The 22,859-nt window shown below is 36.2% G+C and overlaps 1 protein-coding gene across 1 annotated transcript in view; it reads left to right on the plus strand.

The window, feature by feature from the left end:
* The window catches only part of LOC131149465 (uncharacterized), a 137,642-nt gene that overhangs the window by 80,217 nt on the left and 34,566 nt on the right, over nucleotides 1-22,859 (plus strand). The window contains exons 24-26 of the mRNA XM_058099917.1: nucleotides 9,338-9,601; nucleotides 15,221-15,319; nucleotides 15,486-15,670. Coding sequence (XP_057955900.1) covers nucleotides 9,338-9,601; nucleotides 15,221-15,319; nucleotides 15,486-15,670 — 548 coding nt within the window. The remainder of the gene's footprint in view (nucleotides 1-9,337; nucleotides 9,602-15,220; nucleotides 15,320-15,485; nucleotides 15,671-22,859) is intronic.

Consider the following 22,859-nt stretch of genomic DNA (forward strand, 5'->3'; position numbering starts at 1 on the left):
AACCCCCTTGGTTCCAAATCTATAATCATATTATTTCTCTTGTTGTTATTAGCCAAGCTATGGAAGAACGTAGAATTACGAGAACCTTCCCTAATCCATTTAAATTTAGTTGTCTCCAAGTCCTCATTTACATATAAATCACCTCCTCAAGCTCATATAAATTTAGTTCTCTCTTAGACTTATCACTCTCCTCAAGATCCCCTTCTACTTTGTTCCTGTCCAACATATATATGCTTATGAAGAATGTTATTCTCCTTAACCCTAATATCTCCTAAAGCTTCAATATCTCACTTTTTAAACTCTTATGATGCTTGAGCTTAAACCTTCCCGACCCTTATCAGCATCCTCACTTTAAAATATTTTTAACCAAAGATTGGAAAATTTTAATAACCAAGCCATGTATATTCTAACATAAGCAGAAAGGGGCCTCACTTAACTTTGCTAGAGTCTAACATAATAGGGAATTGGTCTGACATTGGTCTAGACAAAACCATCTGAGATAGCTTTCTTCATCTATAACTTTTCTTCCATCCATGATGCATCTACTTCTCAATACTTGAGATGATTGTTATCTCTTTGAATCTTCAGCTCTTTCATTTTCTTAATGATAGAAAAATGGGTGCATTTAGCTCTTTTGAGTACTCTATTCTTGATTCATGCCAAGGTTCGTTCCTTTGATCCTGACAAGAGACATTATTGGTTGCTTCGATTATTTCTCTGGTAAATTTTTTGGTTTGCATCTTGTCCAAACCTCTGATATTTCTTTCCCTTTGGAGAAGTTTACCTGGAAGGCTAAGGTTCCTTTCCAAGTTGATGCTTTTGGTTGGTGTTTGGTTCCCAATAAGATAAACAATAACGACTGTTTGCAAATGGGGAGACCTAATCAAGGTCTTAAATTTCAATTTTGACTAAATTTTCAAAGCTCCAAAAGTGTAAAAATTTTGAGGGAAGTTTTGATTTCGATTTGTAAAAAAAAATTTGAAGGAAATTAGTCGTAAAGCATGGAATTCTTTTATGAAACTTTAGAAATGCTTAATAGAGATAATAATTTAGGGCTAATTTATTATAATTTAAATACATCTATGTTGTGTTATAGTTTTAATATAATATGTGTATTAAACATATTGGGTTGACATAAATGAAATTCATAAATTAATTAAATATTATTTATTATGCAAATAAAGATAATTTAGACATAAATGATTAAATAAAATGTTATTGAAAGTTTAATTTTTCATGTAATTTAAAAGCCCTTGTAATTTTGTTTCAATTTAAAAAAAAAGAAGATAAATTAAGAGAGAAATTTCACTTTGCGTTTAAATCTCAGATTCTACTTCTAAGGAAACATCATTATGTAGTTAAAATATTGACAAGTTTTGCTAAAATCTCAAGATTTTAATAAATTTTGGATGATTTATTGAGATTTTGATGGAAATTGTGCAAGATGGAAATTGATTGCCATTTCGATTTCGAGGATGATGGAAAGCAGAAATTTTGATGGAAATTTCGATAAGTTTGTGGAAATTTAATGCCATGGGCCTAATAAGGCTCTATCTCCCAATTTCTGTTGCGTTAGCAGCAGTGATTTAAAAGGCGTAATTGAGGCGCGCCTTGAGGCGATTTGAGCCTAAAATGCCCTAAGGCGTAAGTGGAAATGCATAATTCCACAAAGGCGTATGCATCGGGTGAGAAGGCTCGCCTTTTTACACCTCAAATGTCAAGGCGTATGCTCACCTCCCTTTCTCTCCCGCGAAGCTTCTTCTTCTCCGACGAGTCGACGAAGCCTCTGCTTTCTCTTCGAAGCCTCCAATCTTCTCCTCTCTCAACAATTCCTCTGGACGAAGCTTTAGATCTCTCGGCGAAGCCTCCAGTCTTCTCTGACGAGTCGATGAAGCTTTCGTAGATTTCCTCCAGCTCCTTCTCCCTCTCCGACGACTCAACGATGCTTCCGTAGCTTTCTTGGAGTGCCTTCTCCCTCTCTGACGATTCCTCCAAGCTTCTCGTCTCTCTCCGACGAGTTGTGGACCTTCCAATTTGATCTGCCTCTGTTCATTTAGTTTTATATTCTTAGAAATTAGTGGACGACTTCAATTTGGATTTTTCTATTGGATGATGCTTTAATTTGGCTTTTCTATTATTTTGGTAACGTGGCTTATGTTTATTTTTTAATATTAATTATTTATGTTTGTTAACTAAAATTGGCTTATATGATATTTAAAAATTATATTTTTACTTTTTTCTCCATTATTCTAAATTTTTTCTCATTTTTTTTACTATATATAATTGATTTTATTTATTAATTATTTTAAAAAATAGTCCCAAAATGCTTACACCTCAACGCCTTGAGGCTTACGCCTCGCCTGAAGGAGGGTAAAACGCCTCACCTTACGCCTTTGCCATTTAAAACACTGGTTAGCAGAAATGAGACTGAATCTAATGCCCATTTTTTTCTGCATTGCCCTTTTGCTTAGCAGCTGTGGAGTTCTTACTTTAGCCATGGGGAGGAGAGTTGGGTGTGTTTGATCTTGATCTCTGCGGGGGGTTGTTTCTTTTGGGATATTGGCTTTTGGCTGGAGGAAGGAGTATGATTTCATTTTATTGTTTTTGTTTGTTATTATTTAATTCATCTGGTTGGGAAGAGATATTAGGTTCCTTAGGGATGATTTTCCCCCTTCTCAAGGGATAGAATGGTTTTTTGTTTGTTTTTCTTTGGTATTTAGTGGTGGTTGCAGGAGTTCCTTCAACTCACATCGAGTGCGAACTGAAAGCTTTGCTTTATTGCTTGCTTTATTTATATATTTATTTATTTTTGATAGAAAAAGAAGATATATTCATTGAAGAGGAAAGAATGTGCAAATGGGAGAAAAAAATCCTCCTATAAAAAATAAGACACCAAAATAAACTTGAAAACAATCAAAATAAAGCAGCTTTCCTATCTCTGTGAAAATCTGAGAAAGGCACTCTTTAAAACTGCCAGTTGCAAAAGATTAGAGAGAATCCAAGTACTGAACCCTATCCCAAAGCAAAGTACCAGAATTCCTCTTTCCATTTTCCATCCAAACTCCACTTAAAACTGCAAAAATGTCACAAGTTCACTGGACAAAATCATCACCACCTTCCCCCAGGACCTGTAAAGGAATATGTAATACTTTTTTACTGAATCTGGGCAAACCGAATCCTCCCCAAAAACAACAAATAGCTTATTCCTTGTCCCCTAGAGAAAATGCAATGCAAAAATAGATTCAAAGCATATTCTGAGCAATCAAAACACAAGAAACTAACATCCCGAGATAATGCTTTTGAAGGCCTCCTGCTTTGCAGCAGATTGTTGGTGTTAACTCCAGTAAGAACAGCTTTCTAGTTTTTTAGTGAACTCCTTGCCCCTGCTCGTTGTACCTTCATTCTCCCTATCTAATATACTTTAATTTATTATTAAAAAAAAAAAAAAAAAAAAAACTCTATTAAGAGTAGCCAACCAAGTGACACCTTGATCTTATAGGGGACTTTAGCTTTCCATATAAAACGATGAAGGGTATTTAAAATTTTTTTTCAAATGCTCAGAAAGATTTTGAAAAATAGAGAGATGAGGAATCCAAATCCCAGCTACTATTCCTCTCACATGAGAAATGGCAGCCCGCAGCTCTCCAAGAGAACCAACAAAGAAGATAGTTCCTCTAACTCCTTTTCATTTAGTGGCCTGTGAAAATGAAAATCTAAAGAAGAAATTGATCAATTTGAATTAAAGAAGTAATGGCATTATTCTGCACTAAAGAAAGATGATATAAGTGAGGGAATGAAATGGAAAGCACCTAAGTCCTCACGCAAACATCTTCCCAAAAGAGTATCCAAGACCCATTGCCCTCAAAGCTACAAGATATTTAATGTAAGGAATAATCGAAAGATAAATCTGATTTGAGCGATACTTTGCCAATGACTCTGCATAGAGCATCTTAAACCCCAGTTAGCATACCCCATTAGACTGCAAGTCAAATTTACTTTTTATAACTTTATGCCAATGAATTTCTCCTTCTAAAGGAAAATGCCACAGCTGTTTACCCAATAAGGCAGTGTTTTTAGACACCAAATTTCCGAGACTCAAACCATCCTGCACCTTAGATCTACACACACCCTCCCAACTAACCAAATGATCTCTGAAAGGAAATCTCAGAGTATCAATTTTCCTAGCTACCCCAGCAGGAATTTTAAAAATGGACAAAAAAATAAAGAGGTGCACTGGAGAGACGAGCCTGGAAAAGAGGGAGGCAACCACCTAGAAAAAATAAAGCACCTTTCCACCATCTAAACGCTGGACACTTCCTTATCAGATCCCAAAACCCAATAGATCTAGGATTACCCCCCAAAGAAGTTCTTAAATAAAACAAGAGTCACTCTGGAATGCTGCACTCAGTTAAGGAAACTAACTTCAAATACCTGCGGCTACTAAGATTAATAGTAGCAATCCCACTCTTACCCAAATTTGTTTATAGATCCAAACAGGAAAGACTCTCTTTCATCATTTAAGAAAATAATAGCATCATCTGCAAACTTAAGAGGAGACACAACCACCCCCTCACTACCCAATCCAATCCTCTTCACATAACCTTTCTCCACAGCATCCACAACTGTATAATCAACCCGTTCAAAGTATCAACAACTAAAACAAACAAAAAAGCTGATACAAGACCCCCTTGCGTAATCCTTCTTGAAGGTCTAAAACACTCCTGAGGCTCCCCATTAATAATGACCAAGTAGAAAGCATTAGACAAACACCGCCTCACCAACCCTGCCACCTTTTCCCAGACACCTTGTTAGTAAAGATTTTATCCAAGAAATTTCCAATTTACCCTATAATAAGCCTTTTCAAAATTGAACTTAAACATAACCCCCTTCTTATTTCTCCTACGAATATCCTCCACTACTTCATTGGCCAAAAAAATAATCCAATCTGTCTTCCCTCAACAAAAGCACTTTGAGCCTTGGATCTAGTATCTCGTATCACTTGACTCAACCTATCCTCAAGCATTTTTGCAACAATTTTTTTAAACATTGTCGTTGGACTGATAGGTTGAAAATCAGCAACTTTTGAAGCCCAATCCATAGGGGCTAAAGTAATGAAATTAGAATTAATGCTTTTGCCGAAGACTCTACTAAAACATACTCTGGAGTTGAAATCGGCAACTTTTGTTGCTTGCTTTATTTTTTATTTTGATGTTTTAATTTTTCACTTTCTTCATTTGGAGCACTTTTTGTCCTTATTTTTTTATTATTATTATTTATCTACTGATTAGTATTCTTCTTTTTTATACAACCAAGAAGAAGAAGAAGAAGCCTTAAGTTCAACTAGGTGAGGTTGGCTATATGAATCCTTTTCTGCCAATTTCACTATCAAGGGCATTTTCCTTGGCTAGCTTAAGAACTATTCTTCACTATCTTATTTCTAGTTATTTTATGTCTATTCTACCCCTTTTACTACATAAACAATAAATAACTCTACTCCTTCTCACTGTTGCATTACTTGGCCTGCGTTTCAAATGCTCAAACCATTTAACCATTTATTATTTTTTCTATATAAAGAAAACCTAGCTTGCATCATACTTTTCTTTTTCCTTTTTATTTTTTTGGGTGTAGCATCACATTTCTTTTGTTTCCCCTTATACATGATGGATTGTTTTTTTCACCTGTAAATTTTTATTAGACTGACTTCAAACCCAATTCTTTGAAATATTTAAACTGATTTACTTGTTAATTATTACCATCTACATGCATGTACATGCACAACCTCTCATGAATATATTGATGTGCCTCAGTGTCTGTTCACATCTTTCTCATAAGTGAGTTCTATTTGTGAAGCTACTTCAGTTCATACAATATGCTGCTTATGTTGTCCAAACACATACCAGCAGTTCATTTTATTTTATTCCTTTGGCGAAAGAAAATTTCATTAATAGGGAACAAATTTACAAGAGCGAGAATAAGGCAGACCTGATAAAAATCCAGGAAAAAACAGAAATTAAGATCTATGAACAATGAAGAGAAAAAAGATCAAGCCAACAAGTTCCTCCAATCTCTTTGCAAAACTGGAAAACTAGTGCCCCATAAACTTCCAAAATTGTTTCACGACAAAGAAGCCATATACTAAATATTTTCTCACACCAGCACCCAGTTTTAACTTCTTCCTAGAAAATACCTATGCATTATGCTTCAACCGTAAACCCCATAAGACTGCAAATATGCCACACTTCCACAATGCTGCCCTATCCTTCATGAAAAACCTGCAAAGGAAGTGGCTAACAAATCTTCCACTGGAAAAGGACAAACCCAACTCTTATCCATGATACCAAACAGTTTGTTTGAAATTCTCAAAGAAAATTTGCAATGCAAAAGATGATCAGATGCTGTCTTGGAATTCCTATAATAGAGCTTGCAATCATTCGGAGAGAGAGCCTTCAAAGGTCTCTTGATCTACAAGAAGTTATTGGTATTAATTTTACTACACACAACCAACCATGTAAAAGCCTTAATTTCTGGGGCAACTTTAGTCTTCCATATAATAGGATAGAGAGGTATGAAGAGTTGGAATGGATCAAGAATTCAAAGAATGATTTGCAAGAAAACCCCCCCAACTGATCCAAAGACCTTGAACAAATATTCCTCCCCGAGGACAGGTTACAATTATTCAAAAGGACAACAAGGATGACAACTCCTCCATCTCCCTATCGTTCAGAGATCTCCTGAATTGGAGATCCCAAGAAACTGAAGAACTACCTCAAATTGATAGCAAAGAAAGAAATAACTCTATTTGGCTCAAAGCTTAATATGAAAAGACGAGGGAAAGATGTGGGAAAAATAAACATTCCCAAGCCAAGGGTCTTTCAAAAATGAATCCGGGAACCCCTCCCCTCTTCAAATTTAGTGTGAAGAGTGAATAGAGAATAAACCTCCACAAACGCCCCAAAGAACATCTTAAACTAGCAATGGTATCCTAACCATTCTCATCCAACCCAAACTTACTTTTTATAACTCTGCCAAAGGGAAGTATCTTTTTAGGGGCAACACCAAACTATTTAGCTAAAAGGGTGGATGGCCCCTCGACTCCTCACACCAAACCACAAGAATTCTCTCATGATTCTCTCAAATTTACTAGAAAACCCTGTTGGAATCTTAAAACGGACAAAAAATACAATGGAATGCTAAAAAGATAGGGTTGAATATGAGTTATGCTACCCTGAAGAGAGAAAAGAGCTCCCTTCCAACCATCTAATCTCTTTGTCACCCTTTCCACTACTGGATTCCGAAAATCTGCAGCTTCCCTCCCAGAGGATCCTTAAGTCAAAAGGCTAATACCGTAAACCACACCCCACATAAGTAGCCTTGTCATTAGCTTTCTCAATGTGTACATTTTTTTAAGGTTGCTAAACCACTCTTCCCTATATTTATTTTAAGCCCAAACACTCTCGAAAAGATTTGGAGAATACCCAAGATGAGACTAAATGAAGGGCTATGATCATCTAAGAAGAAAATAGTATTGTCAGAAAATTGAAGATGAGAAACCACCACACTCTTTCGCTTCACTTCTAAGTTCTTACCCCTCTTCATAGTCGTATCCACCGTCCTACTTAATACATCATTGTAAGGACAAACCGGAAAAAGAGATAAAAGGTCTCCTTGTCTAATGCCCCTAAAGTAGTTAACCAAGATTTGGGTTCATCATTCACAATCATTGAAAACCACACTTTAAGACAAACAGCCCCTATCCACCGGCACCTACCCTCATCAAATTCATTTCTTGCAAAAATTTTATCCAAGAAGCTTTTGCTCACTCTATCATAAAATCTCTTGAAGTCTACTTTGAAAATGAACCCCCCCTTCTTATTCCTACAAATATCCTCCATCACCCAGTTGGTTACCAAAATAGCATCCACTATTTTCCTCCCCACAACAAATGCACTCAGAGCAGTAGAGATAGTAGCGCTGAGCACCGCACTTGACGCTAATACTTTAGTGTAATCTTATACACACTAGAGACAAGACTAATAGTTCTAAAGTCCTCAACCTTGAAAGATTTGGATTTCTAAGGCACCAAGGCTATAAAATGAGGAATTAATGCTCTTACTTAGATTTTCGTTCCATGAAAATCATTAGGAACTTTCACCAAATCACCCTTAATAATCTCCCACTAATCTTGGAAGGAAGTCATGTTAAAACCATCCAGGCCCAGTGCCTTATCCCTATCAATCCAAAAAACCATCTCCTCATTTCCTCCTTGTGAAATGGTGTCTAACCAATGCATTTGATCATCGGTTATAGGATTCCATTCAAATCTCTCTTCATCGGTCGACAATGGTCCTCCTTCGAATACAAATTATGAAAGAAATAAGTAATAATGGATGCTATTTGACGATGGTCAGTAGTGACACTTTGATCCCCCATATTGAACTCCCTAATCAAGTTTTAACTTGTATTCCCATTATTTAGCCTGTCTATGAAAGTAAGAGGAGCCACAGTCACCATCTTTAGCCCATTTGAATTTGATCTTTTGCCTTCAGCTCCTCATCTCCTAAACGATCACCTCTTCAGACATGTATGTGCCTGTCACTTGCAATATTTTCCCAACTCTATCATACTTCCCTCCATCCCGTCTCCAAAGAAATACAAGTAAAAAGAATTCTGCTTATGTATATAATAAGTTAATAATAATTCTAAAAAATTTTAATCAAAAAAATAATTAAAAAAATGTAATAATAACTTTGAGAAAGTACAAATCTTTCATCCCTTTGACATACCAGATTCAGTATTCTGCATGCTGAAGGTGCAGTATAATTGCTTCAGAATCAGTATTTGACCCCCCAAAAAAAGCCTAGGGTACAAGGTTCAGTCTTATGTACAAAACCTCGCCTTTGCATGCGGAGAGGCTGTTTTTTGCATCTGTCTTAATGGAGCAACCTTACTGATGCACCAAGGTCTACCATCTCCAATATGTCCTGAAATTTTAATTTGAGCCTTTTTTTTAAGAAAGTTATATTTCATTATAGCATTGAATTATAAGATCAAATAGAAAATTAGGAATTGAGACATTTTCTATTTTTTCAAAGACTTCGGAAATGCACATCTGAGTTTTGACAATTACAATTTAGGCCTTCCAATAGCATTCATCTGTTATTTTATACCTAATGATATTATGAATTTTACTTACCTGCATTCAAATAATATCTTGGAACATGACAAAAGTTAGTTGGCATGCTGTTTAGAATGTCCAGATATAGGTTAGTTATTTCTTTAACAATCCAAACAATTCATAAAATTCAAAGATCTCATACAATGTTTTCTTGCCATGTAGGTTGGGAAGCATCTGAAAAGAATATGGACTGCAGCATTTCGTGCAATGGATGATATAAAAGAAACTGTTCGAAATTCTGGTGACAAATTATGCCGTGCTCTAACTTCACTGACAATAAGGCTATGTGATGTCTTACTTACAGATGTAACAGAAGCAAGCCAAGCAATGGGTATTGTTCTTCCTTTCCTATTAGCAGAGGGCATAATGAGTAAAGTTGACAGTATCCGTAAGGCATCTATTGCCATGGTTATGAAGCTTGCTAAGGTCAGTGCTTATGAAGCTTTGCTGACACGGGTTTTTCTTATATAATTTAATTGATGAGGCTTGATATGCTTGGTTTCTTTAAATTAGTTCAAAGTGTGCACCTGTAAAATATTCTGTGTGGTTTCATGATGTAGAATATCCACATGCTATGGGTAGTCCGTACTTCTGAGCAAATTTGTGACATGTTGGAGTCTATGGTTTTTAGCAAGACAATTTATTTAGATAGTGTGTGAACATGTTTGGATGATGGATCTACAAGGGACATTTTAAGGCAAAGTTAAGTTCGGATTTGTTAAGCAACCACTTTAACTAAAAGCTTAAGCTGTTAGGTGGTGGGTCAACAATGTGTGTGATCAAGCTATTTAACACTTTCACTCATGTGCAAGACTGCAACATCTCTCGCACATGAAGAGGCTGTACCCAGTGCACAAGGCTCCCACTTTGAGTGGGGTCTGGGAGAGGTGGATGTTGGCAAGCCTTACCCCCATTTTTGGAGAGGCCACTCCCAAGTCTCAAACCTGAGACCACCCGTACCGAGAGCAGAGGCACTTGCCATCGCACCAAGGCACGGCCTCACATGAAGAGGCAAACAACTAAATTCGAACAGGTGCATATGCAGTTGAATGCAAATGGAACAAAGTGCGCTATAACAAATATAGCTGGGGAAAGCACATATAACAAAATTCAAATCCTGAATCGATTCGAAACGTAAGTTTCACTACAAATTTCCAAAATTAATTCTGAATTTCAATAAAAAAGTAAGGGCAGCCCAGTGCAGAAAGCTCCTTTGTATGCGGGGTCCAAGGGGTGGACCACAATGGGTCTATATTAGCAGCCTTTGCATTTTTGCAAAATGCTGTTTCCATGCCTTGAACCCGTGACCTGGATATATTGATACACAAACGGCACGCAAAATGGTATCATACATTTAAATTTTGACAATAAAAAATTCATATTTCATGTGCATGTTTTCCCTAAACAAATGAAAATTAAGGAATGAGTCATGAAATATTAATTAAAAAAATGAGCTTTATGCTGTTGAAGGGAAGGAATCAGGAAAATTAATAAAGAACTGAACTTTTGGTGTTCATCAGCAATTTTTTTTTTAAAATGGTATTTCATGCATGTTTTGTGACTTTCTGGAATTAAAAAGACGAAAGGTAGTTAACTTCAAAAAATGATAATAATTGGACAAACTACTAAAAACAACCAACTTTTGAATCTTAGCAGCACAACAGAACATGAGTACCACCTTAGCAGATGAGTGTTCTACTCCATCATAATAGTAGAACACCATACTCCTCTAGAGTGATGAATGGTTTTATGAAGGCAATATAAGAGCTAAAGTTGTATTTTCTCATTATTTCAGCATAAAACTAATGCAGATGAGGATGGAAGATAATTGTGTTAAAAAAAAGGAAAAAAAAAAAATTTTCTGGTTTTTAAACTAGTCGGCTGTTTACATTCTTACTCTATCCATTGAATTTTGTTTGCTAAAAAGAAAAAAAAGAAAAAAAAAACTAGTTGGCTCTGTCAAGATATGATAGGTCTAGAATTGTCGATGGATCCAAACTGAGATTCACGAGGTGAATTGATAGATTTGGCAATGATTCAGTTGTTTTTAGATTTGTTTCTAAGATTTGAATCGATTTGGTATGAAATTGTTACGAATTGTATGAGTCAAATCGTGAATCGTAAGACTAACAACTATGCTTCCAACAACTTTTTGAGCAATAAAAATATTTACTGTACAATGAAATATATATATATATATATATATATATTAAAAAGAGAAGAATAATGCATCACAAGTCTCATTTTTGTTGTCCAATTATCGGTAAATAAATCATGATTTGTGAACATAGATCTATAGTAAAAATCTTTCAATTGTACCATCGACAACTAGAGCTTCCATGTCACTGCCTTAGTGTAAAAAATGAAAGCAGATTTCCAAAATGTGAAGTAGCATGGTATTTAGAAGCATTTGCATGCCAGAAAAAACAGACTGCAAATGCTAGAACAAGTAAATTGAACAATACTTCAATACCTTAATGACTAAAGCTGGTATGGTAGTAAATATTTTTTCACTCCATAAAAAAGTGGAGGTCAAGGAGGAAAAGACATATACTCAAAGTTTGTACGCTATTGTGTCAAATGAATGTCCCAAAAGTATTTTGGAGTGATTTCATGCTCAATGCTTGCTCTCTTATCAACAAAATTTCATCCTCCATCCTTGGTGGTAAAATACTCTATTTGGTCCTGCTGAAAGATCTTTTGTTCTTAATACCTCCCCGTGTACTTGCATGTGTATCCTTTATCCATCAATTAATTCCAAAAGTGGGTAAGTTGGATCCTCATGCTATCAAATGTATTTATTTATTGAGACGTCGCAATGGTCCCTCAGCACAATGGCTTTCCCAACATCGTCCTTCGACCCTGTGAGCAAGGCTGGTTTGACCTTTCTTCTTAACCCTATTACCTGTTCTCTCCCTCCATTGATACTATATTCAAGAGAAATTAAATGAATATTTCAATATCAACTAAATTAATGTATAAACTTGTTCAATACAAAAGCAAATGCAACAAACATTCAATTTTATGAAAGTAACTTAAATTTACCATGGCTTAAAGGGTATGATAACGTGGTTATCACATATTGTCTCCAATTGAGTCCTTCCACGAGAGAATGAAACTAATTGAAGTTTATTGTCATTTTTTTGCGGAGAAACTTGTGTGGAAGCTCGTTGCAGCCACCCATTTGAAGTCCGAATGCCAATTTGCCAATGCGTTCACTAAAGCTTTGGGGGTGCTTGGGTTGAATTGATATGTAACGCTACAGGCATATGATATCTATGCTCTAACTAGGGGAGAGTATTGTTGGTTATTTAGTAGTATACTCATGTTAGTGTGAGTTATTGTGATGTATTTGACACATACTATAAATAGAGAGGTAGACCTATTGCTGTGAGCCTGTGATTATGTTTTTTTTTTCAATTTACCAAACGCTCTTAACAGCATCCTCCTGGCCAGTAAGTGAAAAAAGAGAAAAAGGGAAAACTTGACAACATGATGTAGCTAATGTAGCAATGCTTTTCAATCTCTAGGCAAGTCAGTCAGAGAAAGACATTCTAAGAAGCTACTTGTAGAGCACCAAAGTAATATAAGAAAGATCACCCTATTCCCAGCCAATGCAGCAATAGTAAAACAACCCTTAAAGTTTTAAGTGTTATGCTCTGGCCAGATGCTCAAAAGCACGACACCCACATAGAACTTTCCTCTTTCTTCTCCCCAAAAGCCCCGAACTGAGGAATGCATAAACCATCTAGTGAGAATATGATTCAGAGATTAATATTTACGTGCATGAAAATTTTGATTTATCAGACCGTCTTGATGACACATGATGCCATATATTTATTTTCATGATTGTCCAGCTCACCTTTCTTTTGAGGCATTTAGATGTTTGATTACCATTCTCTATAAGAAGCGCTTAAGCTTCTATGTTGAACTGTTGCCTTGGTGGAATGGGCTTGGAATCTGTGTTGGAGGCATAAATTTTTTAGTTTGGGTAATCAACTAGATGCATTGCAGCTTTCAGAATATATAAAAACGGATCACATTGAAAACAAGGTTTTGTCCAACAAGAAAAGGAAAAAGGCGCAAATAGAAATAAAAATAAATAAATACAAAAAATCGAAAATCTAATGAAGTAAAAGGCAATCCAATCATGTTGCAGATTTTCTAGAGAAACCTTCCTAAACAAGCCATTTGCAGGGTACCAAAGCAATGCAAGAAAGAAAGAAAATCTGCTTTGCTCCAAATCAAGTAGTGAATTGTGATCCATGTGGCGATACTCTTAAAAATTTTGGCATTCCTCTCCAACCAAGTACACCAAATGATAGCAAGAACAGTGTACAGATGCAATGCATTCCTCTTCTTTCCCCTTCCGAAACTTCCAAAACTAACTGCAAATCCTCTGCAGATGGAAGGAAAACCCATTCTCAACCAGAAATCTGTACAAAATTATTCTACAGAATCCAAGCAAAAGGACTATGTAAAAATAGACATGAACAAGTCTCCCCACATGTAAAACCATTGACAAAGCCTTATTGATCTTCACTTCTGAAGCAAGTCATTAGTGTTGATTTTATTAAGGATCACTACCCATGTAAAAAACCTTGATCTTTGGCAAAGGAGAGAGTTCTGTGGAATTTCCAAGGGCCTAAGTAATGTTAGCACCGACTTTAGCATCCCACCTATTCTGTTTGTTAGATTACCACTTCACCAAAAAGCTTAAGTTGTTAGGTCATATATATGAAGCCTTAACACTCCCCAGTCCAGCCGCATTGCATGTGGAGAGATAAACAATAAATAAAATCCACTGCCAGGAATAAGATAATTTTTTTTAACCCGGAAAGAGATTAGAACCCAGGACCTCCTGGCAACCTAGATCTAATACCAAGTTGGATTACCACTTTATCTAAAAGCATAAGATGTTAATTTGTGGCCCAACAATGTATATCAAGCCTTAACACAATTGAAGTCCAAATTTACTGTGGATGGCCCAATGCCAAATAGAGTTAGATTCTAAGAGAAAACACCATGACTACTTCCATGCCAAGGAAACATTTTTTGGGCACCAAATTACCTTAACCTAAACTTCCCTCTCTCTTACTTTATGGCTGTCTTTTCTTCTTTTCTTCGTTATTTGTTAAGACTTCTAGTCCACTAGTTTGTACTTCTTTCATATTCTTAATAAATTTTCTTTTTCTATCAAAGAAAAATCTCACAAAACTCTGGATCTTCTATTGTTGCAGTCTAATTTATGACATTCATTACCCCCTAAATGATGGACAATTCTACTGTTATATTGGTGAGGTTAACTGCTTATCTAAACTATGCCTTCCCTCCCCTAGTTCTGTTGTGTACAAAAGGTTGTGGAGAATAATTATATAATGGCATAATTTGTTTTCCTTTTCAGTTACTATTTGAAAGTAACCACTCACCTGAGAGATTTACGGGGTGATATCACATGTGAATAAATCAGAAGAGCCTTATATTAGTTTGGCAGCACATTTTTTTCCATTCCATTTGTAAATATTTAACTCGATTTACTTGTTTTAAACTTTATCTGGTTTCTCTTCCAACTACTGCATTAGTTATATGTTTATCATATTTTTTAGTTCATCTGGCACGGTGTTTCATCTGCGTCTCTCATGATGCCATGCTTTGTTTGTGCATATTAAATTTGGTCCACTTCTTAGATAGCTGTGCAGTTTATGAAACAGTATTCGTTTATATGTACTTGTTTTTTCCCTATTCAGAACTATAGGATGATTAGTTTATTTTTTTGGTCCACTTGTTAGATAGCTTTGCTGTTTATCAGAAAGTATTCGTCTCTATCTACTTGTTTTTTCCCTATTCAGAACTATAGGATGATTAGTTTTTTTTGGTCCACTTGTTAGATAGCTTTGCATTTTATCAAGTAGTATTCGTTTATATGTAATTGTTTTTTCCCTAGTCAGAATTATAGGATGATTAGTTTTACTAATTTGTAGTGTTAAAAATTATGTTTCTTATTTTACCGAAGGTACTATTCTGGAGTTTGTCTATTTTTGGCAGGGTGCTGGGGTTGCAATTCGTCCACATTTACCTGATTTAGTTTGTTGCATGCTTGAAAGTTTATCTAGCCTTGAAGACCAAGGGCTCAATTATGTTGAGGTTAAACATATGTTGTATATTCAACTTTTAAGCATCTTTTTATTTTTTTCAAGCTTGCACTTCTTTTAAGATCTTATGTGTTGCATTTTGATGTGCAGAAATATTTATGAAGGTGTTTTTTTGTCTGGTTGCTGTTCGTATGCTTTTAACTTTATTCTTCTTTTAGCTACATGCAGCGAAGGTTGGAATACAAACAGAGAAGCTTGAAAATTTACGAATTTCAATTGCAAAAGGCTCTCCTATGTGGGAAACTCTGGATCTCTGTGTAGAAGTTGTGGATAGCCAATCATTGGGTCTTCTGGTTCCTCGTCTTGCTCAGTTGGTTCGATCTGGAGTTGGCCTTAACACTAGGTATGTTCGTATGCAGAATCCCAACCTGATTCTATACTTCAATAGGAAGTATCATTGATTCTGTTAAGACTTACTCATATTTTTTGCTCTAAAAGCTAGTATATTAGTATACTTGTAGAGATTATATGTGAGAAAAAAAGTGTAAAAATACTTATATATCTAAGAATTGCTGTTGAGGTCTTTCTAAATTTAAGAGATTTTCTTTGGGTCATTAGATTAATAGTGAGTCGAGAAAATTATAATAAAATGTTTCTGAATTTTACTAACAATAATAAATGACATAGTAACAAAAATAATTATTAAAAAATGAATTTAGTAGAAGCCCCTCCCCAGTCCACATTTGTCTGTTTTGCCGCACTTTGCTTGCCTAATATTTGCATCCAAAACTCAAAAATGAAAATTAAATTATGTTATAGAGGAGGCCAAATGAAGCTCTTTCTGCCTATGCGTCTGTTGTGTTATCAAAGTGGAGTTTGATTTTCATTTCTTCTTGTATTTTATTCTCTTGTGTATTAGTTGGATAATTTGTCTGGAATTTTTAGGAAACAGTGGGTTTGTCTGTCTTTAGAGATTATTTTCATCACTTTTGGGGCTTTGATTTTGTGGAAGAGGGAAAGACTCTGAAAATGCTCATTTTTGGTGCATTTTGTTAAAGCGCAATATTCTTACATCTGTTTTATTCCTTCTAGTCCGCCTCACTTTGTTTGGTAATGATGCTCTGCAAAAAACTTTTTCAGAGGGGTTTCTTTGACTGACATGCGGGAGGATTGAATTGTATCACAAACCTGAAAGATCTAATTTGATTATCAAGGTAATATGATAATTAAGGTTAGGTTAGGTTAGATTTTTGTGTTGCACTGACTTGGGGGGGGGGGGGGGGGGGATGTCTTCCCTAGCATTGGTCAAGAGATTTATATTTGGTTTCAAAACATTTCTCTCTTATCTTCGGTTCTTCTGCTGTAAGGTAGGGTCCCAGTTACCATTCTGAAAACATATGGCTTTCTCATCCTTCTTTTCTGTCTTTTGTTTATAAATCTTGGGGTAATAGCTCTGGTGAGGTTCGGAGGGGTTTAGGACTTTAGGTTTATGAAGAGGTTGAAAAAGATTTAATAGTAGATTTGAAATGGTGGGATTAGGGAGTCTTTGGTGATATGAGGATCAAGAAGGCACCAGTATGTTGAGGGAAATATAAAATATTGATCAGTTGAAGAGTTGGTAGCATTCATAGGAGTTAGCTTTGACTTTTTCTTAAGAATGAGTTTGAGGTGTCATTGTTGGAGGAGGAAATGAGTTGGAGGTAAATGGTCAGATTTAAGTGAACTAAGGAGAGTGATTGTAGTACTATATTTTTTTCAGAGTGGCTTCAGGTAGGTGTAGAAGTGTGATAAAAGAGTTGGAATCTGATCAGGGTGATGTGATTAGGGATTCAGATGCTCTTTCAGAAACTAAATTCTTTAGGAATCTTTATGAGGAGAATGCTTGTTGACCTATGATTGAGGGTTGGACTAGTGGCCTATTTCTGATGATTTGTCAAGATGGTGGGTATATCTTTTGTGGAGGTGAATAAATGGGCTGTGTTTAGTATGGATAGGTAGAAAGCTCCTGGTTCAAATGGTTCTGATTTAGCTTCTTTTTTTCCCCCAAAAATGTTGGGATGTGATTTGGGCGGATCATTCCATTAGAGTTTGCGATTTTTAACCTATTAGCTTGACTACAAGAGTCTAAGATTATTGCTAAGGTTCTTGCTGATAGGATAGAGATGATAGGAAGTGTCATTTCTAGTTGTCAGGCGGCCTTTGTGGATGTTGTCCTTTTAGCTAATGAGGTGGTGGAGGATCTTAGGAGGTTTAAGAAACAGTGTCTAATTTTTAAGTTTGATTTTCAGAAGACCTACGGCAGGGTTGGTTGGCAGTTCTTAGATAGGGTCTTAGATTGGAGGGGCTGTCTTTGTTCTACTTCCTTTTGTAGGATAATCGATTGTCAACCTAAGACTCTTACAATGGGATCTTCATCCCTTTTCGTTTTATTTTGGTCCCTGATGTGTTGAGGAGGAGCCATTGATAGGGGCATGGTCTTAAATTTCCATGAAATTTCCACTGTAGGCCAGCAGTGTATATCAAGCTTTAATACTTCCCCACATGTGATGTCCAACAGCATGTTGGAAGATAAACAAACAATAAATAGCACCCATTACAGGGAATACAATAATTTTTAAACACTACACAGTAAATGTGGGCCACAAAACTAGAACCCAGGACCTCCTGGCAACTAGATGGTCCAGCTCTGATATCATGTTAGATTACCAATTTACCTAAAAGCTTAGGTTGTGGGCTAACAATGTATATCAAGCTTTAACTGAATTTGCTGATTTTTCAGCAATCTGAGGATGTTTCATCCTATCACACCTCACCTTATTATTGCTGCTATTTCCACCATTCTGGTTCCCTATGTGAACAGCCATACCATTATCTACCCTGTGGGCCTCCTGACAACAGTCCTCCTTAGAAACCTCTCTGGTAAGTTCAACTTTCTTCAATGCTTCCCTCCTCCCATCTCTCAGTCCTCTAAAAAATGGCTCATGTAGCTCATGCACGTTGACCACCCCAGTTGGGGAGGAGGTACCGCAATGTTGTCTCTCTACCCCGTCCTCTGACAAAGGCCGATTCTTCTGCATTCAATCGTACGAAACTGCTACATGATCCTCTCCCAGACTTCCGGGCTTCTGGAGGGAAAACTGAGTTTGACGACGGTTCAATTGTATGCCTTATTTGAATGTCCTGTGAGTCCTCCAAAAGCTGAGCCTGCTTAATTCAAATGTTGATTATCCCTGGGCCAATCCATTCGAGGCTTACCCACTTTCTGCCGCACACATGTTCATCCCCTTCCTCTTGCTAACCCTGGCTTCCCCAGAGCCTCCTGAACCATCAGTTGCTGGCTTGCTGCTGCTCCAAAACTTACTGATTGGTTAACATCCATAGCTCCTGCAACCCCATCCATCCGTTGCTGTATCTGAAGTAACAGAAAGCATCTCCTTCCAAATTCGGTGATCTTGATCCCCCAAAGGTTGAGCCTGGATTTTGCTCGTCTCCCCCAACCCTATGAACTCTCACATTTCTTGCAATAATCTAGTCCTGCATTCCCCTTCCATGCTGTCAGGAATGAAGATTGATTGACCCTTGCCATTTGATCGTAGTCATAGCTCCAGAAAGAAAAACCACGAATATTTGATTTAATTGCCACCCAGTATTGAATTTTGTGAAATTTCCTGTAGCGAATGACCTGTTCCAACCTAGATAACAACAATAACACACTCACATACTCATCTTGCAGCAGATAAGGTAGTCTTATCCACCAGGGATGGAACTGAGATTTCTCCTCTAATTGAATGAAGCCTCCTACTCCCACCTTTTTCCAAGTGTAGACTTAAAGTTCTCTTTTGATCTGCATCAGCTTGTAGAATTTGTCCTCCACAGATTTGTGAAATCCTCTACCGTACCAACTTTGAGTGGATCCATCAAGACCTAGAGGAGAGGTAGGAGCTTTTTTTTGTAATAATCTCACTATTTTGCAGGTTTTTTAGTTTGTTTCTGGGCTTAAGATTAATATAGGGTGGTGTTATTTAGCTGCTATTAATTTGATTCCTGTGGTGACTTCTAGATTAGCTGCGCTCGTGGGGTGTGGGATTTTGCAGTGGCCTTGTCTTATTTAAGAGTTCGTTTAGGTGAAAATCCATTTTGGGATCCAATGATCACTAAGGTGTCTAAACATCTAGACGGGTGGAAGGGTGTGGTCATCTTGTAAGTTGGTTAATAGTTGCTAGGTTTACGGAATAGGGTGGTTTGGGTCATGGTAATTTGGTGTCTAATTGGTGGGTAAATGGGTTATATTGGCTCCCTTTGAAAATGATCCTCTTTTGGCATAGGGTTATTAAAATTAAATTTGGGTTGCAAGAGGATGGGTTTGAGCTAATTTTGTAGCTAGAGCATACATGGAAGTCCCTAGAAATTCATCTAGCAGGTAACTTTTTATTTTTCCCTTGTATCAAGTATAAAGTTGTGGATAAGTGTTGGGTTCAACTTTGGAAAGAAATTTAGTTGTGTTTTTCTTTCCATTTTCTTCTTTCTTTGCATTTTTGGCTCTTGTTTCTTTTCTCTTTTTTTGGAAGGCTCTGATGTTTTTTTAAGATTTCTAGTTTTGTTGCAATCTTATTGATAGGGAGGTGGTAGAACTTTCTTCACTCTTCAAGCGTGTAATTCCTTGTGTTATTCTCATCATGGCAACGATTGAATCTAGGGTTGGGATAACTCAAATGTTTTCTCCTATATATTGTTCTATTCTCATTTGAGAGGTCTCTCATTCTATTCTTGTTGCTAAAGTTCCTTCAATGGTAAAGACTTTGCATGGATTGCCATTCTTAATACTAGTTAATACCAATGATCTATTGCAGATTCAAAGACCATACATATCTCCATATATGTGTGGTGCCAAGTAACGAGGATCATCCTCTTTATTTTTGAACTGCCCCTTCATGTTGTGTTTGTGGAACAAACAATTTGGTTTTTCAGGAGAATTTCAGGGGTTCAATATCTATAGTTTGTAGGCTTTGTTTGATTTTGATAGTTTGGGAGGCATAAAAGAATCAGGATTTTGTGCTATTTTTTTTGCTAGTTGGGTTATTTGGTAAGAGAGAAATGCCTGGATTTTTTGAGACAGTGGGTCTTCTGTGGAGGTGCTTTGGGCTTAGTGTCTTTGTGAGCGTTCTCCACTGTGTTTTGGTAGTATGGCTTTCTCTGACATTCAGTGGGTTTGGCTTGCTATTTTGACTTAGTTTAAGGTTTCTTCTTGTATTCTTGTGTATTTTTTCAGTTGTTGAGGAATCCCCATCATCTCTGTAAACTCTCTTATTTATACATTTCTTTTCGTATAAAAAAAATTATAGGAATAATCAAGTTAAGTTTGGGGTTAGAAAGAAAAAGAGAGGGAGAAGGTAAGGAATGGGGTTTGGCCAGCCAAAAGAATAACATGGACAATAATGTGCATCTGCACTTGTGTGTAATGAGTCTAACGACTAATGATAACAAAAATAATCTTGGATAGTAATTCATTGTTGTAAACCTTGTTGAATAATTAGGTAAAATGGAAGACCTGACATCAATGATAGGTTTCTCCCTTTATTTATAATATATGTCAAGTACAATTATAATGACCATAATACCCTTACTAACTCACATTTGCTAACATAACTCTAACAACAAGATTTAAGCCTCACTAGGTGGGGTTAGCTGCATGAATCCTTTTCTGCCGATTTACCCAATCGAGAGCATTTTCTTCTACTAGATTAAGAGCTATTAAATCTTTTCTTACTACATCATTCCAAGTTATTTTAGGCCTATCCCTACCCCTTTTCATGTCAGAAACAACAACTAACTCCTCTTCACAAGTGTGCTACTAGGCCTGCATTTCAAATGCTCAAACCATCCAAGCCGTCCCACCCTTACTGTGCCTTCAGTTGGTGTTATACCTAGATTATTATGTATACTTGTTCCTTAATTTATCTTTTAATGTTATATCATTCATTCACATTTCGACAACTTTTACTTTTTGTACATGTTTCTTAGTTGCTCAACATTTTGAACCGTAAAGCATAGCTAGTCTTGTAGCAGTCTTATAGAACTTTCCTTTTTATTTTAAGGGTATTTTGCAATCACACAACGTGCCTGACGCACTCCATTCTACCCAACCTACTTTAATTTTATATAACATCATCTTTAATTTCCCCTTATGCTTGCATAATAGATGCAAGATATCGAAATCTATGAGTGCTTTATCAAGTTTAATCTTCTCTCGACTACTCCACCTTACGTTACTGAAATTACATTTCATATATTTTGTCTTCTTCCTACTATCCTGAAATCTCTGGAATCTAAAGTGGTTCACCAAAGTTTTAACATAGATTCCACTCCACTTCGACTTTCATCAATCAAGACAATATCATCTGTTAACAACATACACCAAGGGATCTCGTTTTGTATACTCCTAGTGGGTTCATCAATCACTAAAGTAAAAAGATAAGGACTCAAAGTAGAACCTTGATATACACCTATTGTGATTGAAAAATCTATAGATTCCCCTTCTATAGTCGTAACGCTAGTCATAACTCTATCATATATATCCTTGATGACCTGAATATGTCTGCTATAGAGCCCCCTCTTTTAAAAAACTCACCAAAGAAGTTTCTTAGATACTCTATCTCACGCTTTCTCTAGGTCAATAAACCATATGCAACTCCCTCTTCTTTTCTTTAAACTTCTCCATTATTCTTCTTAAAAGATAAATAGTTTCTATTGTCAATCTCTCAATCATAAAACCAAATTGATTCTTTGAAACCCTTGTTTCTAGTCTTATTCTTTGTTCAATTACCCTTTTCCATAGTTTGATCGTATGACTCATTATCTTAATTCCATGATTGTTATTACAATTTTTAACATCGTTTATATATATATTAACATGATTTTCCTCCATTCCTCCAACATTTTTTTTTTCCCGTTTTTAGAATAATGTTGAATAGATTAGTTAACCATATATTTCCTTTATCCCCTAAAAACTTCCAAACTTCAATTGGTTTGTTATATAGTCCTACAAATTTCTCACTTTTCATCTTTTTTAAAGTCATCTTAACTTCAATGACTCTAATTTTGCGATTAAATTGTCTATTTTTAGTCTTCTCCTTATTTGTGACATCCAACTTCAATCAACGTGGTTTTCATTAAATAGGTTATTTGTAACCCCCATACCTGCCACGTGGGGTCCGGAGTGCTAGTAAAACATATAAACCCTCTGATACCATAATACTACCACTCACCCTAACCAGGGAACCGGGTGGTCCTATAATTACTGAAAATAAAACCATATAGCAGAAGAAAATACCTCAATCATATTACCGGAGTTCTAACTGTTCCCAAATACATATATAAAACTACTTGTCTATATAATACAACCCGACAAAATAACAAAATGTAACAGTTGGTAGCTCACCAGCTCTGTCTATCACCCCCAAAAGTCTAATCCCTGCCCCGTAGTAAGCTAGGCACGGTTCCCTAAAAACCTGAAAAATGAGATGGATAATAGGGTGAGACACTTCTCAGCTTGGAAGACCAGACTATCGTCATTGTGTGGCTAACATGAGTTT

The sequence above is a fragment of the Malania oleifera genome, chromosome 2 (assembly GCF_029873635.1).
Source record: "Malania oleifera isolate guangnan ecotype guangnan chromosome 2, ASM2987363v1, whole genome shotgun sequence".
NCBI classification, from domain to species: domain Eukaryota; kingdom Viridiplantae; phylum Streptophyta; class Magnoliopsida; order Santalales; family Ximeniaceae; genus Malania; species Malania oleifera.